This window comes from Salmo salar, chromosome ssa02 (genome assembly GCF_905237065.1).
Source record: "Salmo salar chromosome ssa02, Ssal_v3.1, whole genome shotgun sequence".
NCBI lineage: Eukaryota > Metazoa > Chordata > Actinopteri > Salmoniformes > Salmonidae > Salmo > Salmo salar.
The window spans coordinates 30,463,471-30,485,231 of NC_059443.1; the positions used below are offsets into that span (position 1 = coordinate 30,463,471).

At 44.6% G+C, this 21,761-nt stretch overlaps 1 protein-coding gene across 22 annotated transcripts in view; it reads right to left on the bottom strand.

Annotated features, from left to right (window-relative positions):
• The window catches only part of LOC106579570 (regulating synaptic membrane exocytosis protein 2), a 225,281-nt gene that overhangs the window by 79,387 nt on the left and 124,133 nt on the right, over positions 1 to 21,761 (bottom strand). For 9 of the 22 annotated variants that reach the window (XM_045701952.1, XM_045701955.1, XM_045701953.1 and 6 more), the window contains exons 7-13: positions 15,950 to 16,170; positions 14,134 to 14,253; positions 9,344 to 9,443; positions 7,861 to 7,984; positions 7,189 to 7,235; positions 6,846 to 6,958; positions 3,714 to 3,761 (exon numbers count right to left, since the gene is read on the bottom strand). In XM_045701952.1, the coding sequence (XP_045557908.1) occupies positions 3,714 to 3,761; positions 6,846 to 6,958; positions 7,189 to 7,235; positions 7,861 to 7,984; positions 9,344 to 9,443; positions 14,134 to 14,253; positions 15,950 to 16,170 (773 nt within the window). Of the gene's footprint in view, positions 1 to 3,713; positions 3,762 to 6,845; positions 6,959 to 7,188; positions 7,236 to 7,860; positions 7,985 to 9,343; positions 9,444 to 14,133; positions 14,254 to 15,949; positions 16,171 to 16,312; positions 16,381 to 21,761 lie in introns of all 22 variants that reach the window. The other 13 variants (XM_045701986.1, XM_045701981.1, XM_045702008.1 and 10 more) reach the window with 3 other exon arrangements.

Here is a 21,761-nt window from a genome sequence, read left to right on the forward strand (position 1 = left end):
ACCATGACCTACGTCTTACCATGACCTACGTCTTACCATGACCTAAATCTTACCATGACCTACGTCTTACCATGACCTACGTCTTACCATGACCTACGTCTTACCATGACCTACATCTTACCATGACCTACGTCTTACCATGACCTAAATCTTACCATGACCTACGTCTTACCATGACCTACATCTTACCATGACCTACGTTTTACCATGACCTACGTCTTACCATGACCTACGTCTTACCATGACCTATATTTTACCATGACCTAAATCTTACCATGACCTAGGTCTTACCATGACCTACATCTTACCATGACCTACGTCTTACCATGACCTAAATCTTACCATGACCTACGTCTTACCATGACCTACATCTTACCATGACCTACGTTTTACCATGACCTACGTCTTACCATGACCTACATCTTACCATGACCTATATTTTACCATGACCTAAATCTTACCATGACCTAGGTCTTACCATGACCTACATCTTACCATGACCTACGTCTTACCATGACCTACATCTTACCATTACCTAAATCTTACCATGACCTATATCTTACCCTGCGGCTGCTCTAGCCACATTTTCTAGGTGTGTTTGAGTGGAAAGGATTATACAGTATGTGTATCTGTATTCACATCTACAGTATCCTAACTCTTGGTATCTAAACCATTACAACATGAGAATTAGACCAACATGCTTTGAAATGAACACTAACTGATGTGAGTGTGAAATTGTATTTGGAACCATACAACACAATGCAGGCCTCTACGCTGACCCTTTTTACAAGGATGTCGTGTGCGCCTAAGTTAAAAAATGTAGGCACACACAAAGATATTTAGGAGCACAATGAAAAATATTTGCGGTAATAAAGCTAGAATCCTTCATTTTTGTAGGCGTACTAGTGCTCCTAATTCCAGGACGCACAGCAAAATATTTAGGCCCATATGCGAGTAAAATGGTCGCACTGTAGAGCCCTGCAATGCAGTGTCAGATACTCAGTGTATAGGTCAAATATACATATAAATCAATCATGCTGTCATGAGTGGCATCAAAGACACTTCACACTTGTCAGAGCGAAGTATGGACATAACAGAGAACACTTAGAAGTAGAAAATGAAAAAAAGAACATTTACGGAAATATTTGATTAAAAAAAATATGCAAAATATTTCTTTAAAGAAAATTAAATGAAATACTTGAGGAAAATCAAGCCTTCTAAGCTCTTGCCCATACTTATGTAGATAATGACGGGAGGAGTCTTGATCATTGCATTGACTACCATAGTTATTTCTTTATGCATGCAGCAATACAAAGCAACAGCAAGCACTTAATACATACAAGATCAGTCAGGAGATCTGATATTGTCAAACAACATAGGCAGTAGGGGCCTTCAGGTCAAACAGCTTGCACTGGGAAGACTTCCTCAACAACGAAGTCTCCAATGGAAAAGATGTACGTGCAATTCTGACCATACTACAGCACTGCCAATATGACTGATGGTATAACCCTTAAGCGACAGATTCACCTTGAAAAATTGAAATTGAAATTATACCCCTGATGTAATACATTACACTGCCTATATTTCCTGTACAGTCAGCCACATCATTTACATTGACATTATTGCATGGCCTGGTTAAGTAGAGCATAACACCGCTTCTACAGGAGGCTAATAGATCTACCTCCAGGAGCTGCGCCAAGGGTACACTACACACCTATTTATAGACTTCCATTCTCACCCTCTCCTTATCTGACAGATAGTGTGAGGTGTTGGCAATACATCACCTACCTTTAAATGAGGAAACTAACGGTGCATCTCATACCAGAAACCCCTATACAGTATACTGTATATATATTTTGTTCTAAGCTAAGCTGATGCTTGACAAGGACATGATGGGACAAATATACAAATATGATCTCCCAGATAACATGAGTACTCCACACACCAAGTCGTACAAGCTAGCCAGAGTAAGACAACTCCTCAAAAAGGCCCCACGGTAAGATAGAGATACCTTGCCTGTTCAGCTCAAGTGAATTCTGTATTCAAAGTCTAAAATATTATTTCTAATCGGCTTTAAAATAAGGGACAGTTATCTTAGCCCACCTTTAACTGCAACATGAAACTTACGGCCATTCAAAAATGTCAACATAAATATTTGCCAAATGTTGTGTTCATGATTACCAGTTGTTGACCGCTGTTGTTACGGCAACCTTTTCAGGACTTGAGGGCGTCAAGCCAATTGAGGACGATGTCCAATCTAGTTTCATGTTCCACAGAACAAATAAGCTCATTTATTTGTCCCACAAAATGTTATAGTTTTACTAAAACATTTAAGGAGACACCCTCCTTTAATTGCCAATGTGGAGCACTGTTGTAGCTGACTAGGTACAAAATTCCCATGTCAGCTAACATGTTGAGCAATGTGTTTGAGCTTGTTGTTGTGTTGAGTGTAGACTACAGGGTCTGACAATGTGTTTGAGCTTGTTGTTGTGTTGAGTGTAGACTACAGGGTCTGACAATGTGTTTGAGCTTGTTGTTGTGTTGAGTGTAGACTACAGGGTCTGACAATGTGTTTGAGCTTGTTGTTGTGTTGAGTGTAGACTACAGGGTCTGACAATGTGTTTGAGCTTGTTGTTGTGTTGAGTGTAGACTACAGGGTCTGACAATGTGTTTGAGCTTGTTGTTGTGTTGAGTGTAGACTACAGGGTCTGACAATGTGTTTAAGCTTGTTGTTGTGTTGAGTGTAGACTACAGGATCTGACAATGTGTTTGAGCTTGTTGTTGTGTTGAGTGTAGACTACAGGATCTGACAATGTGTTTGAGCTTGTTGTTGTGTTGAGTGTAGACTACAGGGTCTGACAATGTGTTTGAGCTTGTTGTTGTGTTGAGTGTAGACTACAGGGTCTGACAATGTGTTTGAGCTTGTTGTTGTGTTGAGTGTAGACTACAGGGTCTGACAATGTGTTTGAGCTTGTTGTTGTGTTGAGTGTAGACTACAGGGTCTGACAATGTGTTTGAGCTTGTTGTTGCTGCTGAGTGTAGACTACAGGGTCTGACAATGTGTTTGAGCTTGTTGTTGTGTTGAGTGTAGACTACAGGGTCTGACAATGTGTTTAAGCTTGTTGTTGTGTTGAGTGTAGACTACAGGGTCTGACAATGTGTTTGAGCTTGTTGTTGTGTTGAGTGTAGACTACAGGGTCTGACAATGTGTTTGAGCTTGTTGTTGTGTTGAGTGTAGACTACAGGGTCTGACAATGTGTTTGAGCTTGTTGTTGTGTTGAGTGTAGACTACAGGGTCTGACAATGTGTTTGAGCTTGTTGTTGTGTTGAGTGTAGACTACAGGGTCTGACAATGTGTTTGAGCTTGTTGTTGTGTTGAGTGTAGACTACAGGGTCTGACAATGTGTTTGAGCTTGTTGTTGCTGTTGAGTGTAGACTACAGGGTCTGACAATGGAAAGGTGTCTCTCTGAAATATTTCCTTTAGATTAGTTAGTCATGCAAAGAGTCGAGACTCCTGTCATAACCGTATGATCATGTTATATGGTATCAATGAATAATAATAATAATAATGACATAATGCACCACACTGCAAGGGAAAGATGCCGCCATTACCCTGGTATGCATTTTCCAAGATGGAGGAAACCAAAAAGGCAAAAGAAAAGGGCGAGCGAAGACCAAAGAGAGTCAGTCTGTGAGTCAGACAGGTGTTTACCTGGACCCTAGGGACAAAAGGCGCTGTTCTTCTACTAAGGCTTTGGCTCTGGGTAAGCAAAATGAAACAACAACAAAGAAAAATGCAATAAAACCAAAAGAAACATAAAACAAGCAACAAAACACACTCACTGGACTCTAACCAGTGTCACAATAACACAAACACATTTAGAGGAGGAGGGGACGGAGACTCAATCTAGCTGTGTGTGTGTTTTTCCCCACCGTTCATTAGCATCAATCTGCATCTCATTATTCACTAATGTATTGTCTTGGAGCCTTATCTGTGGGTTCTTGTACCTCCACACTGTAATCCTCAGAGAGAGGAAGAGGCTGCTCTGCTCCCGTTTTCACAGAAGATGATTGATGACTTTAACTAAGCATTCCCTTCCGTGCTCTCTGGACTGTAACTTTCCTTCCTTTCTTCATTTAACATTTGCGTCATGATGACGTATTCAATTCCAATTGTTCCCTCAACACGGTTTGGAAATAATAATAATAATAATAAAAACACATTACAATTTCTAACTGCATTCAATGTATTATTCAACTGGCACTTGATCCAACAAGGTAATGTACTACAGTATATCAACTACAGTATATTAATGACAGTATAATTACAGTATAATTACAGTATATTAATGACAGTATAATTACAGTATATTAATTACAGTATAATTACAGTATATTAATTACAGTATACTAATGCCAATATAATTACAGTATATTAATTACAGTATATTAATGACAGTATAATTGCAGTATATTAATTACAGTATAACTACAGTATATTAACTACAGTATGATTAAAATACTCTTGTTTTGGTTTCAAGGTCAGCTCATTGATGAAATGGAGAGAACTTCTGGATCTGAGTGGTGTGGGGCTGAGTGCTACAGGTAGGGATTGCAGAGATCAGAACTGCAGCCTGATTGGCTGACTGGGTTCTATTTGCGTCATAACTGTCAGCACGGGCCTCCTGGGTGTAGGCCTATATGGAGGGCCTGTGTGTGCCTGCTACCTCTCTCTGTGCTCCTTCTCTCCCTGGCTCTCACTCTGCTCCCCATGCTCCCGTTACATACAGACAAGAGAGGAGAGGAGCCAGGAGAGGAGAGGAGCCAGGAGAGGAGAGGAGACAGGAGAGGAGCCAGGAGAGGAGAGGAGCCAGGAGAGGAGAGGAGAGGAGCCAGGAGAGGAGAGGAGCCAGGAGAGGAAAGGAGCCAGGAGAGGAGCCAGGAGAGGAGAGGAGCCAGGAGAGGAGAGGAGCCAGGAGGGGAGAGGAGCCAGGAGAGGAGAGGAGCCAGGAGAGGAGAGGAGACAGGAGAGGAGAGGAGCCAGGAGAGGAGAGGAGCCAGGAGAGGAGACAGGAGAGGAGAGGAGACAGGAGAGGAGAGGAGCCAGGAGAGGAGAGGAGACAGGAGAGGAGACAGGAGAGGAGCCAGGAGAGGAGAGGAGACAGGAGAGGAGACAGGAGAGGAGCCAGGAGAGGAGAGGAGACAGGAGAGGAGAGGAGCCAGGAGAGGAGACGCTAGCAGCAGCACAGATTAGATCTCCCCCTCCTCACCAAAGAAAACAACAACAAGCAGAAAGAACACTGACATCAAAAGCTCCCTTCTCTTCCTTCCTTCTCTTCCTTCCTTCTCTTCCTTCCTTCTCTTCCTTCCTTCTCTTCCTTCCTTCCTTCTCTTCCTTCCTTCTCTTCCTTCCTTCTCTTCCTTCCTTCTCTTCCTTCCTTCTCTTCCTTCCTTCCTTCTCTTCCTTCCTTCTCTTCCTTCCTTCTCTTCCTTCCTTCTCTTCCTTCCTTCCTTCTCTTCCTTCCTTCTCTTCCTTCCTTCTCGTCCTTCCTTCTCTGGCTCTAGGAGCAGTTTTACTGGAGTGCAACATTACAGTTCAAGGCTTACAGTGTTTATGGACACTTATAGTGTTTATGGACACACTATCAAACATTCTCAGCTCTTCTGATAAAAAAACACACTATGGACTTGATAGACTGATATATTTTGACTGATATAGACTGGTATATTTTTTGATAACTTGATATATTTCATTGATATATTTTGATTTATAATCACATATAATATTGATGTGTTTTCATAAGGAAAGGGATTGAAAAGCTGTGACTATTTCATAACTCTCTTTATTTTTTCTCCAAGAAACAAAATATCCTGAGTGTTGAGACAACAAAATAAGTGTTAGAGGTTAGCATTAGTCTATTTCCATCTGGCCTCCTGAGTTTTAGAGTTCATTCCTCCCAGGTTTATCACAACTGACAAGCCTTTTACTCACTTCCCCCAAGAGTAAATTAGGCATCAGATAATAAGCAACATGGTTCAGGGTAACAGGATATATGGTCCTAAGCTGGGTTGGGATGGGTCCAACTGAACAACTCTCAGAGCTCCAGCTACTCTCAGAGCTCCAGCTACTCTCAGATCTCCAGCTACTCTCCAGAGCTCCAGCTACTCTCCAGAGCTCCAGCTACTCTCAGAGCTCCAGCTACTCTCCAGAGCTCCAGCTACTCTCCAGAGCTCCAGCTACTCTCAGAGCAGCTACTCTCCAGAGCTCCAGCTACTCTCCAGAGCTCCAGCTACTCTCAGAGCCCCAGCTACTCTCAGAGCAGCTACTCTCCAGAGCTCCAGCTACTCTCCAGAGCTAGCTACTCTCAGAGTTCCAGCTACTCTCCAGAGCTCCAGCTACTCTCAGAGTTCCAGCTACACTCCAGAGCTCCAGCTACTGTCCAGAGCTCCAGCTACTCTTCAAATTTCCAGTCTCCAGAGTTCCAGCTACTCTCCAGAGTTCGAGCTACTCTCCAGAGCTCCAGCTACTCTCCAGAGCTCCAGCTACTCTCCAGATTTCCAGCTACTCTCCAGAGCTCCAGATACTCTCAGAGCTCCAGCTACTCTCCAGAGCTCCAGCTACTCTTCAGAGCTCCAGCTACTCTCCAGAGCTCCAGCTACTCTCAGAGCTCCAGCTACTCTCAGAGCTCCAGCTACTCTCCCTGAATACTGCAGAGAAAGAGAGAAAGAAAACATCTGTTCTCAAACCCTCTGTGTGAATCTACACTGTATGATCCTTTCCTGCAGGTAATGTAGGCCCAGACAGAGCCAGGGTGTATTGTGGGTATTGTAGTAGGGTACTCACTGAGAGCTGTCCTGACAGGTACTGTGGGGCGTCCCGCAGCATCCCGGGGCTCATGGGAGACGTGACAGAGATAGAGGGGCGATCCATCTTCTGAGACTCAAAGGAACTCGAACCTGAGACAGGACAGACAGGGAGGAGGTCACGTGATCAAATCTGAAACACTGTGATTTTGGTAACATACTTCAAGGAGAGGAAGAGAGGAAGAGGGAGAGGGGGGAGAAGAAGAAAGTGTGTAGGGTAGAGAGATAGAAATTAGATACCATCACCTCTCCTTGATATTACCTTAGCTGCTAATGCAGGCTAATTAGTTATCATTGGGAAATGAAAGAAAAGCCAGACTTACTTGATTCCAGTTGTGCATGTGTGCTGTCTGGTATCCGAGGAATATCTCTGAAAGGAGAGAGGGGGGGTGAGGAAGGAGGAGGGGATCAATTGGTGCTAATGCTGAATGCACTGTATTTTAATGGTCCTAAGAAGAGCATTAGTCTTCATTCTCCTGTACAGCAGCTCCCTCCCTCAGCAGGTCAAATATAGACACTGACAAAGCAAAGGGGTTTCTGATTTCTCTGGGTATCTCTACTTTCAAAAATGATTGGCATCCCGCTGTTTGGGGAGGAGAGGGGGAGAGAGGGTAGAGAGACACACAAAGAGAGAGAGAGAGAGAGAGAGAGAGAGAGAGAGAGAGAGAGAGAGGCGGCAGCCACCGTTCATTTCACTGTGCCGCACTGCTAGTCCCATATGAGCCTCTGACACTGTCATCACAATGGAGGACTGATGGAGGGGAGGGATATTGGGGGGGAGGAAGGGAGGGATGGTTGGGAGGCAGATATGTTAAATAAACAAGCTGGTGCTGGCAAAACAAATGACATTCAAATACACTCAGCCCCCATTTTCCATTTCTCACATACTCTCTCTCCTCTGCAAGACACATATTTCTACAAATGTATGAATGAGAATACACTGTAGTTGTGATGGTTCAGTAGTAATAAGTGTAGTTGCTGTTGGGAGGTCTTACCCTATGGGCCTTGAGACCACCAGTTCCACCTGGGGTTCTGGCTTTGATTCTAGAATGATATTGTAAACTTCTTTAAATGTGGCTCCTTGTAAAAACCTCCCGTTCCACTCCAGCACCTGGTCGCCTGTGAAACGAGATGCTGTCAGTCATCCACACACCAAGACGTCAGCTGGTACGGTGCAGTTATGAACATGGGAAGCATAGTTATAAATATAGTTAAAAATATGATCCGTGTAGTTATAAACATGAGCAGGCCCACATGATGAAAAAAAGGAGAATATGAATGGTATTGTAGAAAACACAGCACACATAAACAAACAGTACAGCATTGTAATCTTCCTGCTACAGTAATATTATAAATAATTGAATAGGCCTCGGTCGCAACCATTATGGTAATAAATAACAGCACATCTGTCCAGTTCATTCACGTTGTAATTAAAAAATAAATTATATTATTGCAATTAATAGTGCTATTAAATGAAGGTCAAAGGGTGTCAGAAGTTAAAACAAAGTTCTGACCCAGTTCAGCACCAGTTCACCAAGTAATCAAAATGTTTCTTGAATCACTGAAGTAGCTTATTAAATCTACAGTGCTGTGTACATGAGAAATGTATTGACAATCTTCAGCGGGCTTGAAAAAATCTTGTATCTATAAGTGTAGTTCTAAACATAGTAAGTGTACTTCTAAACATGGTAAATGTAGTTCTAAACATAGTAAGTGTACTTCTAAACATGGTAAATGTAGTTCTAAACATAGTAAGTGTAGTTCTACATGTGGTAAATGTAGTTCTAAGCATAGTAAGTGTCGTTCTAAACATGGCTAATGTAGTTCTAAACATAGTAAGTGTAGTTCTAAAACATAGTAAGATAAGTTCTAAATATGGTAAATGTAGTTCTAAACATAGTAAGTAAAGTTCTAAACATGGTACATGTAGTTCTACACATAATACGTGTAGTTCTAAATATGGTAAATGTAGTTTTAAACATAGTAAGTGACGTTCTAAACATGGTAAATGTAGTTCTAAACATAGTAAGTGAAGTTCTGAACATGGTACATGTAGTTCCACACATAATACGTGTAGTTCTAAATATGGTAAATGTAGTTCTAAACATAGTAAGTGAAGTTCTAAATATGGTAAATGTAGTTCTAAACATAGCAAGTGAAGTTCTAAACATGGTACATGTAGTTCTACACATAATACGTGTAGTTCTAAACATGGTAAATGTAATTCTTAACATAGTAAGTGAAGTTCTAAACATGGTAAATGTAGTTCTACACATAATAAATGTAGTTCTAAACATGGTAAATGTAATTCTAAACATAGTAAGTGAAGTTCTAAACATGGTACATGTAGTTCTACACATAATAAGTGTAGTTCTAAACATGGTAAATGTAGTTCTACACATAATAAGTGTAGTTCTAAACATGGTAAGGGATGTAGTAGGTAAGGGATGTAGAGTATAAAATGAGGTCAGTAGGTACCTGGTCTGAGGTGTCCAACAGTGTCCGCTAGACTTCCTTTTCTCACTTTAGTGATGAAAGCACAAAGTCTACCAGATTCTGTCATCTTTCCACCCACCACCTATGAAAGAAGAAACACACATCAACATCTATAGTATTAGTATATATTGGCAGGGAAGGAAAATGGATGCACTGATCACTTTGTTTCATAGAAACATATTTATTGACCACGTTTGAAAATCCATGTGCGAATTCAATTCACACATGGTAAAATGCAACCTGCAGATCTAGGCCTAATTCTAATTGCATATGTAGCCACATAGCATCATTCTGCCCATAGGGTGCTATTCTTGAACAGAGAAAGTAGCTACATGTTTAGTCAAAATGTACATCTCTTTTCATCATGTTGAATGTCCCTGTGTGTTGTGTTGTGTTGGAACCCTGGGGCCACCTCTCTCTGCATGGTGCTCTCTCTCCAGTGTGCTGGAACACTTGAGGCCTGGGGGGCCTATAGCAGGCCAGGCAGCCCAGCTCTGCTCTACTCTGTAAGCCCCTGAACCGCTCTCCCTCCACAGGCATCAGACAAATAAAATCCCCTCTTAATGGCAGTTGAATGCCAACATACAAAGGAGCTTACGGAAGTCTCCTAAATGAAATGGCTTTATGTAACAGCCGGGCGAGAGAGAGCGAGAAAGGGACTGAGAGAGTGAGAGATAGAGATAGTTAGAGAGAGAGACAAACAGACTGGCTGGTCACTGCTTGCTGCTGAGCGAGGAGAAACACATAGCGTACCGTACAGCACAAAGAGGCACTGACCAGACACAAACATACCAATTCAGGAAGCTCATTCAATCATTAATGATTTTCCCATCTTGCCACTCTCCTTTTCTCTCCTGATGGCCCTCACTGCGCTAACTCTCACTGTGCTAGCTCTCACTGTGCTAGCTCTCACTGTGCTAGCTCTCACTGTGCTAGCTCTCACTGTGCTTTGGCTAGCTGTGTGTGCTCAGCTCTTTAACCAGCCCACGCCGCACAGATTAGGTAGAGTAAGGAAAACCTAAGACACTTTTCATCAGAAAATCTACCCGTCTAATCATGATATACTGTAAATATGGGACATATGTTTAGTAGCCTAGTTACAGTACTGTACATAATGGGGAATAAGCTGTACAATCACAATGTTTCAGATGTGATCTCTCTATCTATCTATCTATTGTCTCTGACTGAGCATTTCAAATAGGCTTTTCTACATAACAAAATGTTCCAAATGGTACACTACTCCTTATATAGTGCACTACTACCAGTTTCCTGGTTAAAAGTAGCGCACTATATAGGGAATAGGTTGCAGTTTGGGACACAGAGAGAGTTTTGGAGATTTTTTTTGCACTGAGCCAATGAATGTCGTTCATTAAAAAGGTTCAATGCGAGCATGTTTGGATACACAGAATGCATCACAAATGGCCCTCTATTCCCCATATAGTGCACTACTTTTGATGTACACTATATAGGGAATAGGGTGCCATTTGGAATACAGTCATGAACATAAAGTATTTGATATCAATACACAGCTCATTAATATTAATCAGGAAAATAATTAGCCGCCTAATTAATATTAAATCATGAATAATACAATTATGTAATTCATAATTAGGCAAGGCACCCACACATATCACTTCAAAATGTATATGCAGATAAAAATAGCCACAGCTGAAAGACAGTTTGTTAATGTCTTTTTAGCAACGTCTTTTTCCTCAACCACAAAACCAGTTTACAACCAGAAAATTATGTCAATAGGACATCATCTCACCGTTGCCGCTTGCTATAGACCACCCTCTGCCCCCAGCTGTGCCCTGGACACCATATGTGAATTGATTGCCCCCCATCTATCTTCAGAGCTCGTGCTGCTAGGTGACCTAAACTGGGACATGCTTAACACCCCGGCCATCCTACAATCTAAGCTTGATGCCCTCAATCTCACACAAATGATCAATGAACCTACCAGGTACAACCCCAAATCCGTAAATACGGGCACCCTCATAGATATCATCTTAACCAACTCGTCCTCCAAATACACCTCTGCTGTTTGCAACCAGGATCTCAGCGATCACTGCCTCGTTGTCTGCATCCGTAATGGGTCTGCGGTCCAACGACCACCCCTCATCACTGTCAAACGCTCCCTAAAACACTTCAGCGAGCAGACCTTTCTAATCGACCTGGCCGAGGTATCCTGGAATGATATTGACCACATCCCGTCAGTGGAGGATGCCTGGTTATTCTTTAAAAGTGCTTTCCTCACCATCTTAAATAAGCATGTTCCATTCAAAAAATGTAGAACCAGGAACAGATATAATCCTAGATTTACTCCAGACCTGTCTGCCCTTGACGAGCACAAAAACATCCTGTGGCGTTCTGCATTAGCATCAAATAGCCCCCGTGATATGCAACTTTTCAGGGAAGTTAGGAACCAATATACACATGCAGTTAGGAAAGCTAAGGCTAGCTTTTTCAAACAGAAATTTCCATCCTGTAGCACAAACTCAAAAAAGTTCTGGGACACTGTAAAGTCCATGGAGAATAAGAGCACCTCCTCGGAGCTGCCCACTGCACTGAGGCTAAGAAACACTGTCACCACCGATAAATCCACCATACTTGAGAATTTCAATAAGCATTTTTCTACGGCTGGCCATGCTTTCCACCTGGCTACCCCTACCCCGGTCAACTGCCCGGCACCCCCCACAGCAACTCGCCCAAGCCTTCCACATTTCTCCTTCACCCAAATCTAGATAGCTGATGTTCTGAAAGAGCTGCAAAATCTGGACCCCTACAAATCAGCCGGGCTAGACAATCTGGACCCTCTCTTTCTAAAATTACCTGCCGAAATTGTTGCAACCCCTATTACTAGCCTGTTCAACCTCTCTTTCGTATCGTCTGAGATTCCCAAAGATTGGAAAGCTGCCGCGATCATCCCCCTCTTCAAAGTGGGAGACACTCCAGACCCAAACTGCTACAGACCTATATCTATCCTACCCTGCCTTTCTAAGGTCTTCGAAAGCCAAGTTAACAAATAGATTACCGACCATTTCGAATCCCACCGTACCCTCTCTGCTATGCAATCTGGTTTCAGAGCTGGTCATGGGTGCACCTCAGCCACGCTCAAGGTCCTAAACGATATCATAACCGCCATCGATAAGAGACATTACTGTGCAGCCGTCTTCATCGACCTGGCCAAGGCTTTCGACTCTGTCAATCACCACATTCTTATCGGCAGACTAAACAGCATTGGTTTCTCAAATGACTGCCTCACCTGGTTCACCAACTACTTCTCTGATAGAGTTCAGTGTGTCAAATCGGAGGGCCTGTTGTCCAGACCTCTGGCAGTCTCTATGATGTCGCTCTTGCTGCTGTTGATTCTCTGATCCACCTCTACGCAGACGACACCGTTCTGTATACCTCTGGCCCTTCTTTGGACACTGGGTTAACTAACCTCCAGACAAGCTTCAATGCCATACAACTCTCCTTCCGTGGCCTCCAACTGCTCTTAAATGCAAGTAAAACTAAATGCATGCTCTTCAACCGGTCACTGCCCGCACCTGCCCAACCGTCCAGCATCACTACTCTGGACGGTTCTGACTTACAATATGTGGACAACTATAAATACCTAGGTGTCTGGTTAGACTGTAAACTCTCCTTCCAGACTCACATTAAGCATCTCCAATCCAAAATTAAATCAAGAATCGGCTTCCTATTTCGCAACAAAGCATCCTTCACTCATGCTGCCAAACATACCCTCGTAAAACTGACCATCCTACCGATCCTCGACTTCGGCGATGTCATTTACAAAATAGCCTCCAACACTCTACTCAACAAATTGGATGCAGTCTATCACAGTGCCATCCGTTTTGTCACCAAAGCCCCATATACTACCCACCACTGCGACCTGTACGCTCTCGTTGGCTGGCCCTGGCTTCATACTCGTCGCCAAACCCACTGGCTCCAGGTCATCTACAAGTCTCTGCTAGGTAAAGCCCCGCCTTATCTCAGCTCACTGGTCACCATAGCAGCACCCACCCATAGCACGCGCTCCAGCAGGTGTATCTCACTAGTCACCCCCAAAGCCAATTCCTCCTTTGGCCGCCTTTCCTTCCAGTTCTCTGCTGCCAATGACTGGAACGAACTGCAAAAATCACTGAAGCTGGAGACTCATATCTCCCTCACTAGCTTTAAGCACCAGCTGTCAGAGCAGCTCACAGATCACTGCACCTGTATATAGCCCATCTGCAAATAGCCCATCCAACTACCTCATCCCCATACTGTATTTATTTATTTATCTTGCTCCTTTGCACCCCAGTATCTCTACTTGCACATTCATCTTCTGCACATCTGTCACTCCAATGTTTAATTGGTATATTGTAATTACTTCGCCACCATGGTCTATTTATTGCCTTACCTCCCTTATCTTACCTCAATTGCACACACTGTATATAGATTTTCTTCAACTGTATTATTGACTGTATGTTTTGTTTATTCCATGTGTTGTTGTACGTGTCGAACGTCTTTGCTTTATTCTTGGCCAGGTCGCAGTTGTAAATGAGAACTTGTTCTCAACTAGCCTACCTGGTTAAATTAAATAAAGGTATAATAAAAAACGACATATTCTCTCTACATACGGAATAGGATACCATTTGGGAAGCAACCTTTGAATAATGATGGACAGCTGTAATAACAAACGACCTCTGACCATTAGGTCAGACTGGTCCCAGTAGATAGACAGAAGTCCAGACAGAGAGGTCAGACAGACGGGGCGGACTCACCTTCAGTCCCAGCAGTGCTCCTGAGTCTCGAGGTACACTTCCATCCTTCATCCGCTTGTTGAGCAGAATCCGCCCTATTAGGCGCTCCCCATCTTTGGAGGGCTGCCATGTCACTGGATGCTATAGGAACACACACAGCAACAACACACCTTGTGTTTTACAACTCATCCACACCAGATTTACTTCAATCACTTTAAAACAGAAAAGTGGGTATCATGTGAAGGGTGGGGTGAGGTGGGGGGGTATCACTTCATTTGACATAATGAACGATCACACAAGCTCTGGTTAGTTATCTAATCTGGTGATTATAGCTCTGTCTCTATCCTTTCTATTTCAGATTATATAATCTGTCTTTTCTTTTGGGATTAGCCGGACTATCACAATTAGATAATAAAGACATATTTCATCAAAATCGAAAAAATTATTGTATCTACTGCATCACAGTTATACGTACTGTAGTTGAAGGCAAAATGTTATAACAATGGCAAAATAAAACCATTTTTACAATACCACAGCCCACCTTTTAAGCAGTGATTAACTATGTCCATAAACATATTTCATGGAAGTACTTCAATCTGATTTTAGGTACAATTTTTTTTTCCTATGTATGTTATGTTATGGTAAATGTATCACACAAAACTGTTATTAAATGAAAATGAAACATTTTGCACATCCAATGCCAGGGCGTGTGTGATCCTGCAAACAGGGAATAGGTAGAGAGCATTCAGCACCCCATGCAGGGTAAAATAGGCAAACCATCACGCCCTCCTAGTCACTGCAGAGCAGAAGCTCCACACAAACCATCTGAGAAAATCTGCACTCTATCTAGAACATCTCAATTAAACTCGGCCACACTAGCATCAAATCCAGTTGAGTTTGGATGAGTGTAGATTTTGTCTGATGGTCTGTAAGGGAGGCCTTAGCTGAAGGCAGAGGGAGGTTAAGGCTGCACTCCACCACTCTCTGCCCTGCTACACACAGCACTACACCTCCACAACGGAACAGTTAGAAGCAGATGAAGAAAAAATGTATTACGCAACAACAACAAAAAGGGGTGAACCAAAGTAGGATTTATGGACGAAAACTCCCAAAAGAACAGCACAGCGTGATGATTAAGGCCAAGATGAAGAGAGACAAAAAAAAAGATGAAATCACAACAAACATGACAGCGGAAGGGAAAAAAGAAAAACGTAACTTTGTCTGTGCAAAAGAAATCCAATCGTCCCTGTTCTCAGTTCTAAGTGGTTGGTTTAGTTTTGGTATTGGACTGAGTGGAGATCTAGGGGGGATAATGACTTGACTAGGTAGTGTGCGTTGGGAGAGGAGGGGTCATTCCAGTGAGGGACTGGACTAGAGGCCTGTGTCTGTGAGAGGTAGGTGTCGTTACCCTACTGTAACGTTACTAAGATGGCCGCTACAGTAACAATAACAAAACAGACTGAGAGCAACTAGCAACATGCAACTAGAGGAGTGGACATTGCTGTGTGCCATGACAAAAAGAGGGTTGTGTTTCAATGCTCCTGGATGGATCTTTATGCTGCCAGAGAGCAAACAGCAGAGCAATAAAGAGGAGTTCCCCATCTCCTATTTCAGCAACACCCAGCAAGCTGCTGTCGAAATGAAATCAATCTTATCAATTCCCCGGAATAATAATAAAGACAAAGTTCAAAGGAAAATCAATCAATTCAAATTTAAAAAAGAATAAACATGTCTACTATTTAACAATTAGTGACAGATAAAGACCGGAGGAGGTAGGTAAAGAAAAATAAAGAAAAAGAACAAAGTGCAGATATTGTGGCTACATAGTCTCCAGTACCTTCTCACTATGGCTATGCTGATTGTCCTCGTTTAGGGTAGTGCTACTGCACGTGTCAACGCCAGAGTCTTTAACCTGGGGTTCGCACCATTCTGCGTCCTCTTCCAATGAGTGGCCCCCAAAGCGCACCATTTTCTTTTGCCTCTCAGATAAGGTGTTGTGTGTTGAGTCGGACAAAAATGCCCGCTCAATAGTTTTTCTTTTCCCCCTTTGACTGTCCCCTACAGGTGTGGGATAAAAAACAGAAAGAAAGAAGAAAACCCATGCGGAGGTGTAAATAAAACAAAGCAAACATGAAATGACAAAGGACTCTGAGAGGGGGAGGAGGGAGGGGGGTTAGGGGCAGGGCTCCGCATGTCTCACCAAAGACATTGGGGAGGCATCGCTGCTATGCCATGACGCATGGTCCAACCAGTGGCCATCCAAATCTCCTGTGGGAACCACACACACACACACACACACAAGAGAAGACAGCGAGAGGGAAAGGTGAGGACCACAGAACCCCAACGTACAGTGCTGACACACACACACTCACAGGTGAACAACAATAGCTCCTGTGAAGAGAGTAGAAACATACAGTCCACATACAGTAGATGGGCCTCTCTGAAGTCAATACTGCGATGGTAACCAGCACAGAGTACATGACCATGACTACTAACACACACATTCAGACAACACAAGCACAGACCATTTAGGTTGTGTTTAGTCTTGGAACAATTCTCATTGGTTGCAAGACCAAACCAGGCCCCACACTCTTGTTCATAAATCATTCACACATGTTGCCACTCTTTTCCAAGACATTCTGTTGAAGCAAACTAGCCAAAGATATCGTTGTAACTCTCTGCAGGAATTCACATTGTTCAAATGAAGATAGCGTCCGTGCGTCCTGCTATCTTAACAGCCTGGGTCTGGATCAGAGAGAGAGAGAGAGAGAGAGAGAGAGAGAGAGAGGTGCTTCCTGGGATGTAATATGTTTAACTGGGACAAAGATGGCAATGCCCCAGCAACCTTAACTAACCTCAATCTAAAGTGCACCAGGAAAAGCTTTTTAAGATGCTATCCCGATGACTGCCTTGCCCAGATCTGTACTGAAGGCATCAGTGGATGGGATGGATGGATACAGCCCTGAGAGATGGAGGCTGGGCAAATGGCTATTATGCCATTACATGTTCAGTTTGTCCCATATGTTTGTGTTGCTCAGATAGTAAAGTGAGTGAGTAGCAGTCATATTCCCTCAGCCCAGCAGGCCAGGCAGGGACTTCAGAAGTCAGGGAGAGAGTTCATCTTTTTCTCTGTGTCTGTGCTCTGTGTGTGCACTTTCTCCAATAAGGCTCAGTCAGTCTGTCTGTAACCTGTCTGATGTGGGTCAGGGGGATCGATGGAGACTGGCTCCCTCAGACAAACCAAGAACTAGTCCCTGTAAATCTCTCTCTCTCTCTCTCTCTCTCTCTCTCTCTCTCTCTCTCTCTCTCTCTCTCTCTCTCTCTCTCTCTCTCTCTCTCTCTCTCTCTCTCTCTCTCTCTCTCTCTCTCTCTCTCTCTCTCTCTCTCTCTCTCTCTCTCTCTCTCTCTCTCTCTCTCTCTCTCTCTCTCTCTCTCCTCTTCCTTTCCTCGGTCCTCCACTTCTCTCTCTCCTCCACCCATCGCTCTCCAGATAGAGAGATCATCATCTTTAGATCCAACATGACTTCTGGACCTGCTTTCTAGAACAACATCATGTTGTTATAGACTTCAGCAGCGTTTCCTCTGGTTGATGATGGTGGGTGGTGGATGTGCAGAGAGAGACTGCAACAAACACTACAATTTGATGAAGAAGCTTGTAAAGCCAGCTAACTAAAAGAGTGAGAAGTAGTGAATGTTGAAGGCGGGATGGGAGTCTTCCCTGACAGAAGGAGAGGGACGGAGGGCTGAGGAGGCCCGTCGAGAGGAGGAGTAATTTTGCAGTGTTCTTTCTTTGAAGTGAACATGAGATATTAGTGTCTGTCTCGCTCTCTGTCTGTCTCTCTCAGCCAACGGAAGATATCAACACATTAAACATTCCTGATAAACACTCCTATTTAGTAGTGCTATTAGCTTCCATTGGCCACTCATTTTACAACCCAATAAGACAGAAATTCGGAAACATGAAATGATTCATATTAAAAGCGTACAGCGATGAAGTATGAGGTATGGCCCGCCACTAGCTCGCCCATTTTGTCACTATGGACCATTCAGGACACTGGATCTGTCTCCATTGCCGATGTGTCGATATATAGCTTAGCGTATGTTCAGTATGCACCGTAAAAATAAATAAAAAACAGGCTTTTTTGTTTACTCAACTTTTCGGTCAAAGTGTTACCTGAACTAAACAGCGCTTTAAACACACAATGTTTTCAACTCACATATCTGATACCAGTGACACAACATGATTACATTGTGAATGTTCATTTACACAGTAATTAATGTTCAACATGTCCTCACCTGGGATTTGAACTCACAAACTCTTGGTTCATGGCATTCCGACCTTCCTGCTACACCACCATTACCGTGTCAATTATCAGTTCATCTGACTATTCTCTCATCATTGACTTATTTCAGCAATTGTAGGTTTTCCAGTGTAGTTGTCTAATGTTGGTGGGACATATTACTCTGTTTTAATGGTACTCCTTAATCACTATGATAAAATAAACGTCATTCTTGAATGTACTTTTAACAGAGCTGAGATTTACTTTGAATTGCAATGTGTAGCAATGCAGGTGAAATCAATCAGACACAGCCATGGTGGCGTGGCAGGAAGATTGGAATGCTGTGAACCACGAGGTTGTGAGTTCAAATCCCAGGTGAGGACATGTTGAATATTAATTACTGTGTAAATGAACATGCACAATGAAAACGTTTGTCGAATATGTACATTGAAAATGCTGAGTTAGTTACACAGCCTTTTCTTGGGGGTAAAATTCTCAAATTATAATTTCTAGTTGAATGAACATATGAGACATTTGAGCAAACACATCATTTTAAGTTCACAGAATTTTTGCCTACGTTTTCTACAATTTAAGAGTTTGGGCAAACTCTTTTTTTTGTTCAGGTAATACTTGGACCGAAAAGTTGAGTAAACCAAAAATAGGCTGTGGAACCAGTTACTTAATAATAATTAGCTGAAACACCTAGATTGTTTTAACAGTAAGCGTGTGCGAGTTCAACCGACTGTAGTACACACTACACAGTGTGCCCATACGTCTGCAGGCACAGGTAAGGTTAAATAGAACCAGTGTATTTATGCAACCCAAAGCTGCACGCATCATTTCCTTCACATCACTTCCTGTGAAAAGAGAATAATCTAATGGAGCTATGAAGGACAGGTCTCCATAAAGCAGTTAGCCTGGTGAATACATAACTCAATCTGGGAGAAGTCAGGGAATTCAGTTGGAAGCATATAAAAATAGCTTTATGCTGCATATGGGGTTTTTGGGTAGGATGGGAAGGGAAGGGGGAGATCAGATGTTCTCTCAATATTTCTCTCTAAATGTAACGTGTAATGCCCTGGTCTGTAGCTTTACTCTAGGGTTGCTATCAAGAGTGGTGAGGATCACGTCGTTGGAAGCTGAGAAAACAGTAAATAATTTCTACATTAATATTCATGTATATTTTTCAAGGCTGGCCGAGACACTGTATGGTAGAGCAAGGTCAGGTCCTCTCCAAAACAACCAGCCATCCTCCTCTTATCACCATCCCTTCACCCCTCCCCTGGTCCTATCACAAGCCCTCCATCCCTTCACCCCTCCCCTGGTCCTATCACCACTCCTCCATCCCTTCACCCCTCCCCTGGTCCTATCACAAGCCCTCCATCCCTTCACCCCTCCCCTGGTCCTATCACCACTCCTCCATCCCTTCACCCCTCCCCTGGTCCTATCACCACTCCTCCATCCCTTCACCCCTCCCCTGGTCCTATCACAAGCCCTCCATCCCTCCATCCCTCCCCTGGTCCTATCACCACCCCTCTATCCCTTCACCCCTCCCCTGGTCCTATCACAAGCCCTTCATCCCTGCTTCCCTTCACCCCTCCTCTGGTCCTATCACAAACCCTCCATCCCTCCACCCCTCCCCTGGTCCTATCACCACCCCTCCATCCCTTCACCCCTCCCCTGGTCCTATCACAAGCCCTCGATCCCTCCATCCCTCCACCCCTCCCCTGGTCCTATCACCACCCCTCCATCCCTTCACCCCTCCCCTGGTCCTATCACCACCCCTCCATCCCTTCACCCCTCCTCTGGTCCTATCACCACCCTTCCATCCCTCCACCCCTCCCCTGGTCCTATCACCACCCCTCCATCCCTTCACCCCTCCCCTGGTCCTATCACCACCCCTCCATCCCTTCACCCCTCCCCTGGTCCTATCACCACCCATCCATCACTTCACCCCTCCCCTGGTCCTATCACCACCCCTCCATCCCTTCAACCCTCCCCTGGTCCTATCACAAGCCCTTCATCCCTTCACCCCTCCGCTGGTCCTATCACCACCCCTCCATCCCTCCACCCCTCCCCTGGTCCTATCACCACCCCTCCATCCCTTCACCCCTCCCCTGGTCCTATCACAAGCCCTCTATCCCTTCACCCCTCCCCTGGTCCTATCACCACCCCTCCATCCCTCCACCCCTCCCCTGGTCCTATCACAAGCCCTCTATCCCTCCACCCCTCCCCTGGTCCTATCACAAGCCCTCCATCCCTCCATCCCTTCACCCCTCCCCTGGTCCTATCACCACCCCTCCATCCCTTCACCCCTCCCCTGGTCCTATCACCATCCCTCCATCCCTCCACCCCTCCCCTGGTCCTATCACCATCCCTACATCCCTTTACCCCTCCCCTGGTCCTATCACAAGCCCTCCATCCCTCCATCCCTTCACCCCTCCCCTGGTCCTATCACCACCCCTCCATCCCTCCACCCCTCCCCTGGTCCTATCACAAGCCCTTCATCCCTCCACCCCTCCGCTGGTCCTATCACCACCCCTCCATCCCTTCACCCCTCCCCTGGTCCTATCACAAGCCCTCCATCCCTTCACCCCTCCCCTGGTCCTATCACCACCCCTCCATCCCTCCACCCCTCCCCTGGTCCTATCACCACCCCTCCATCCCTCTACCCCTCCCCTGGTCCTATCACCACCCCTCCATCCCTCCACCCCTCCCCTGGTCCTATCACCACCCCTCCATCTCTCCACCCCTCCCCTGGTCCTATCACCACCCCTCCATCCCTCCACCCCTCCCCTGGTCCTATCACCACCCCTCCATCCCTCCACCCCTCCCCTGGTCCTATCACCACCCCTCCATCCCTCCAACCCTCCCCTGGTCCTATCACCACCCCTCCATCCCTCCACCCCTCCCCTGGTCCTATCACCACCCTTCCATCCCTCCACCCCTCCCCTGGTCCTATCACCACCCCTCCATCCCTCCCCTGGTCCTATCACCACCCCTCCATCCCTCCACCCCTCCATCCCTCCCCTGGTCCTATCACAAGCCCTTCATCCCTCCACCCGTCCCTGTGGGTGCTAAAACCACTTACTGTATACAGTTATGCCCAGTGATAAAACATTATAGAAGTCCCCAGATGGGCTGTGCCCTCTGTGACCCGCTGGAACCAACAACTGACAACACTCAACACTGATTACCCTCCCTGCCACAACACACACACACACACACACACACACACACACACACACACACACACACACACACACACACACACACACACTGAGCTGCTACTGCTGCCAGTCGCCATAAACACATTTTAGCATCGCTGCCTCTCCTCTCCCTGCCTCTCTTTGTCTCAGCTGCTGCAAC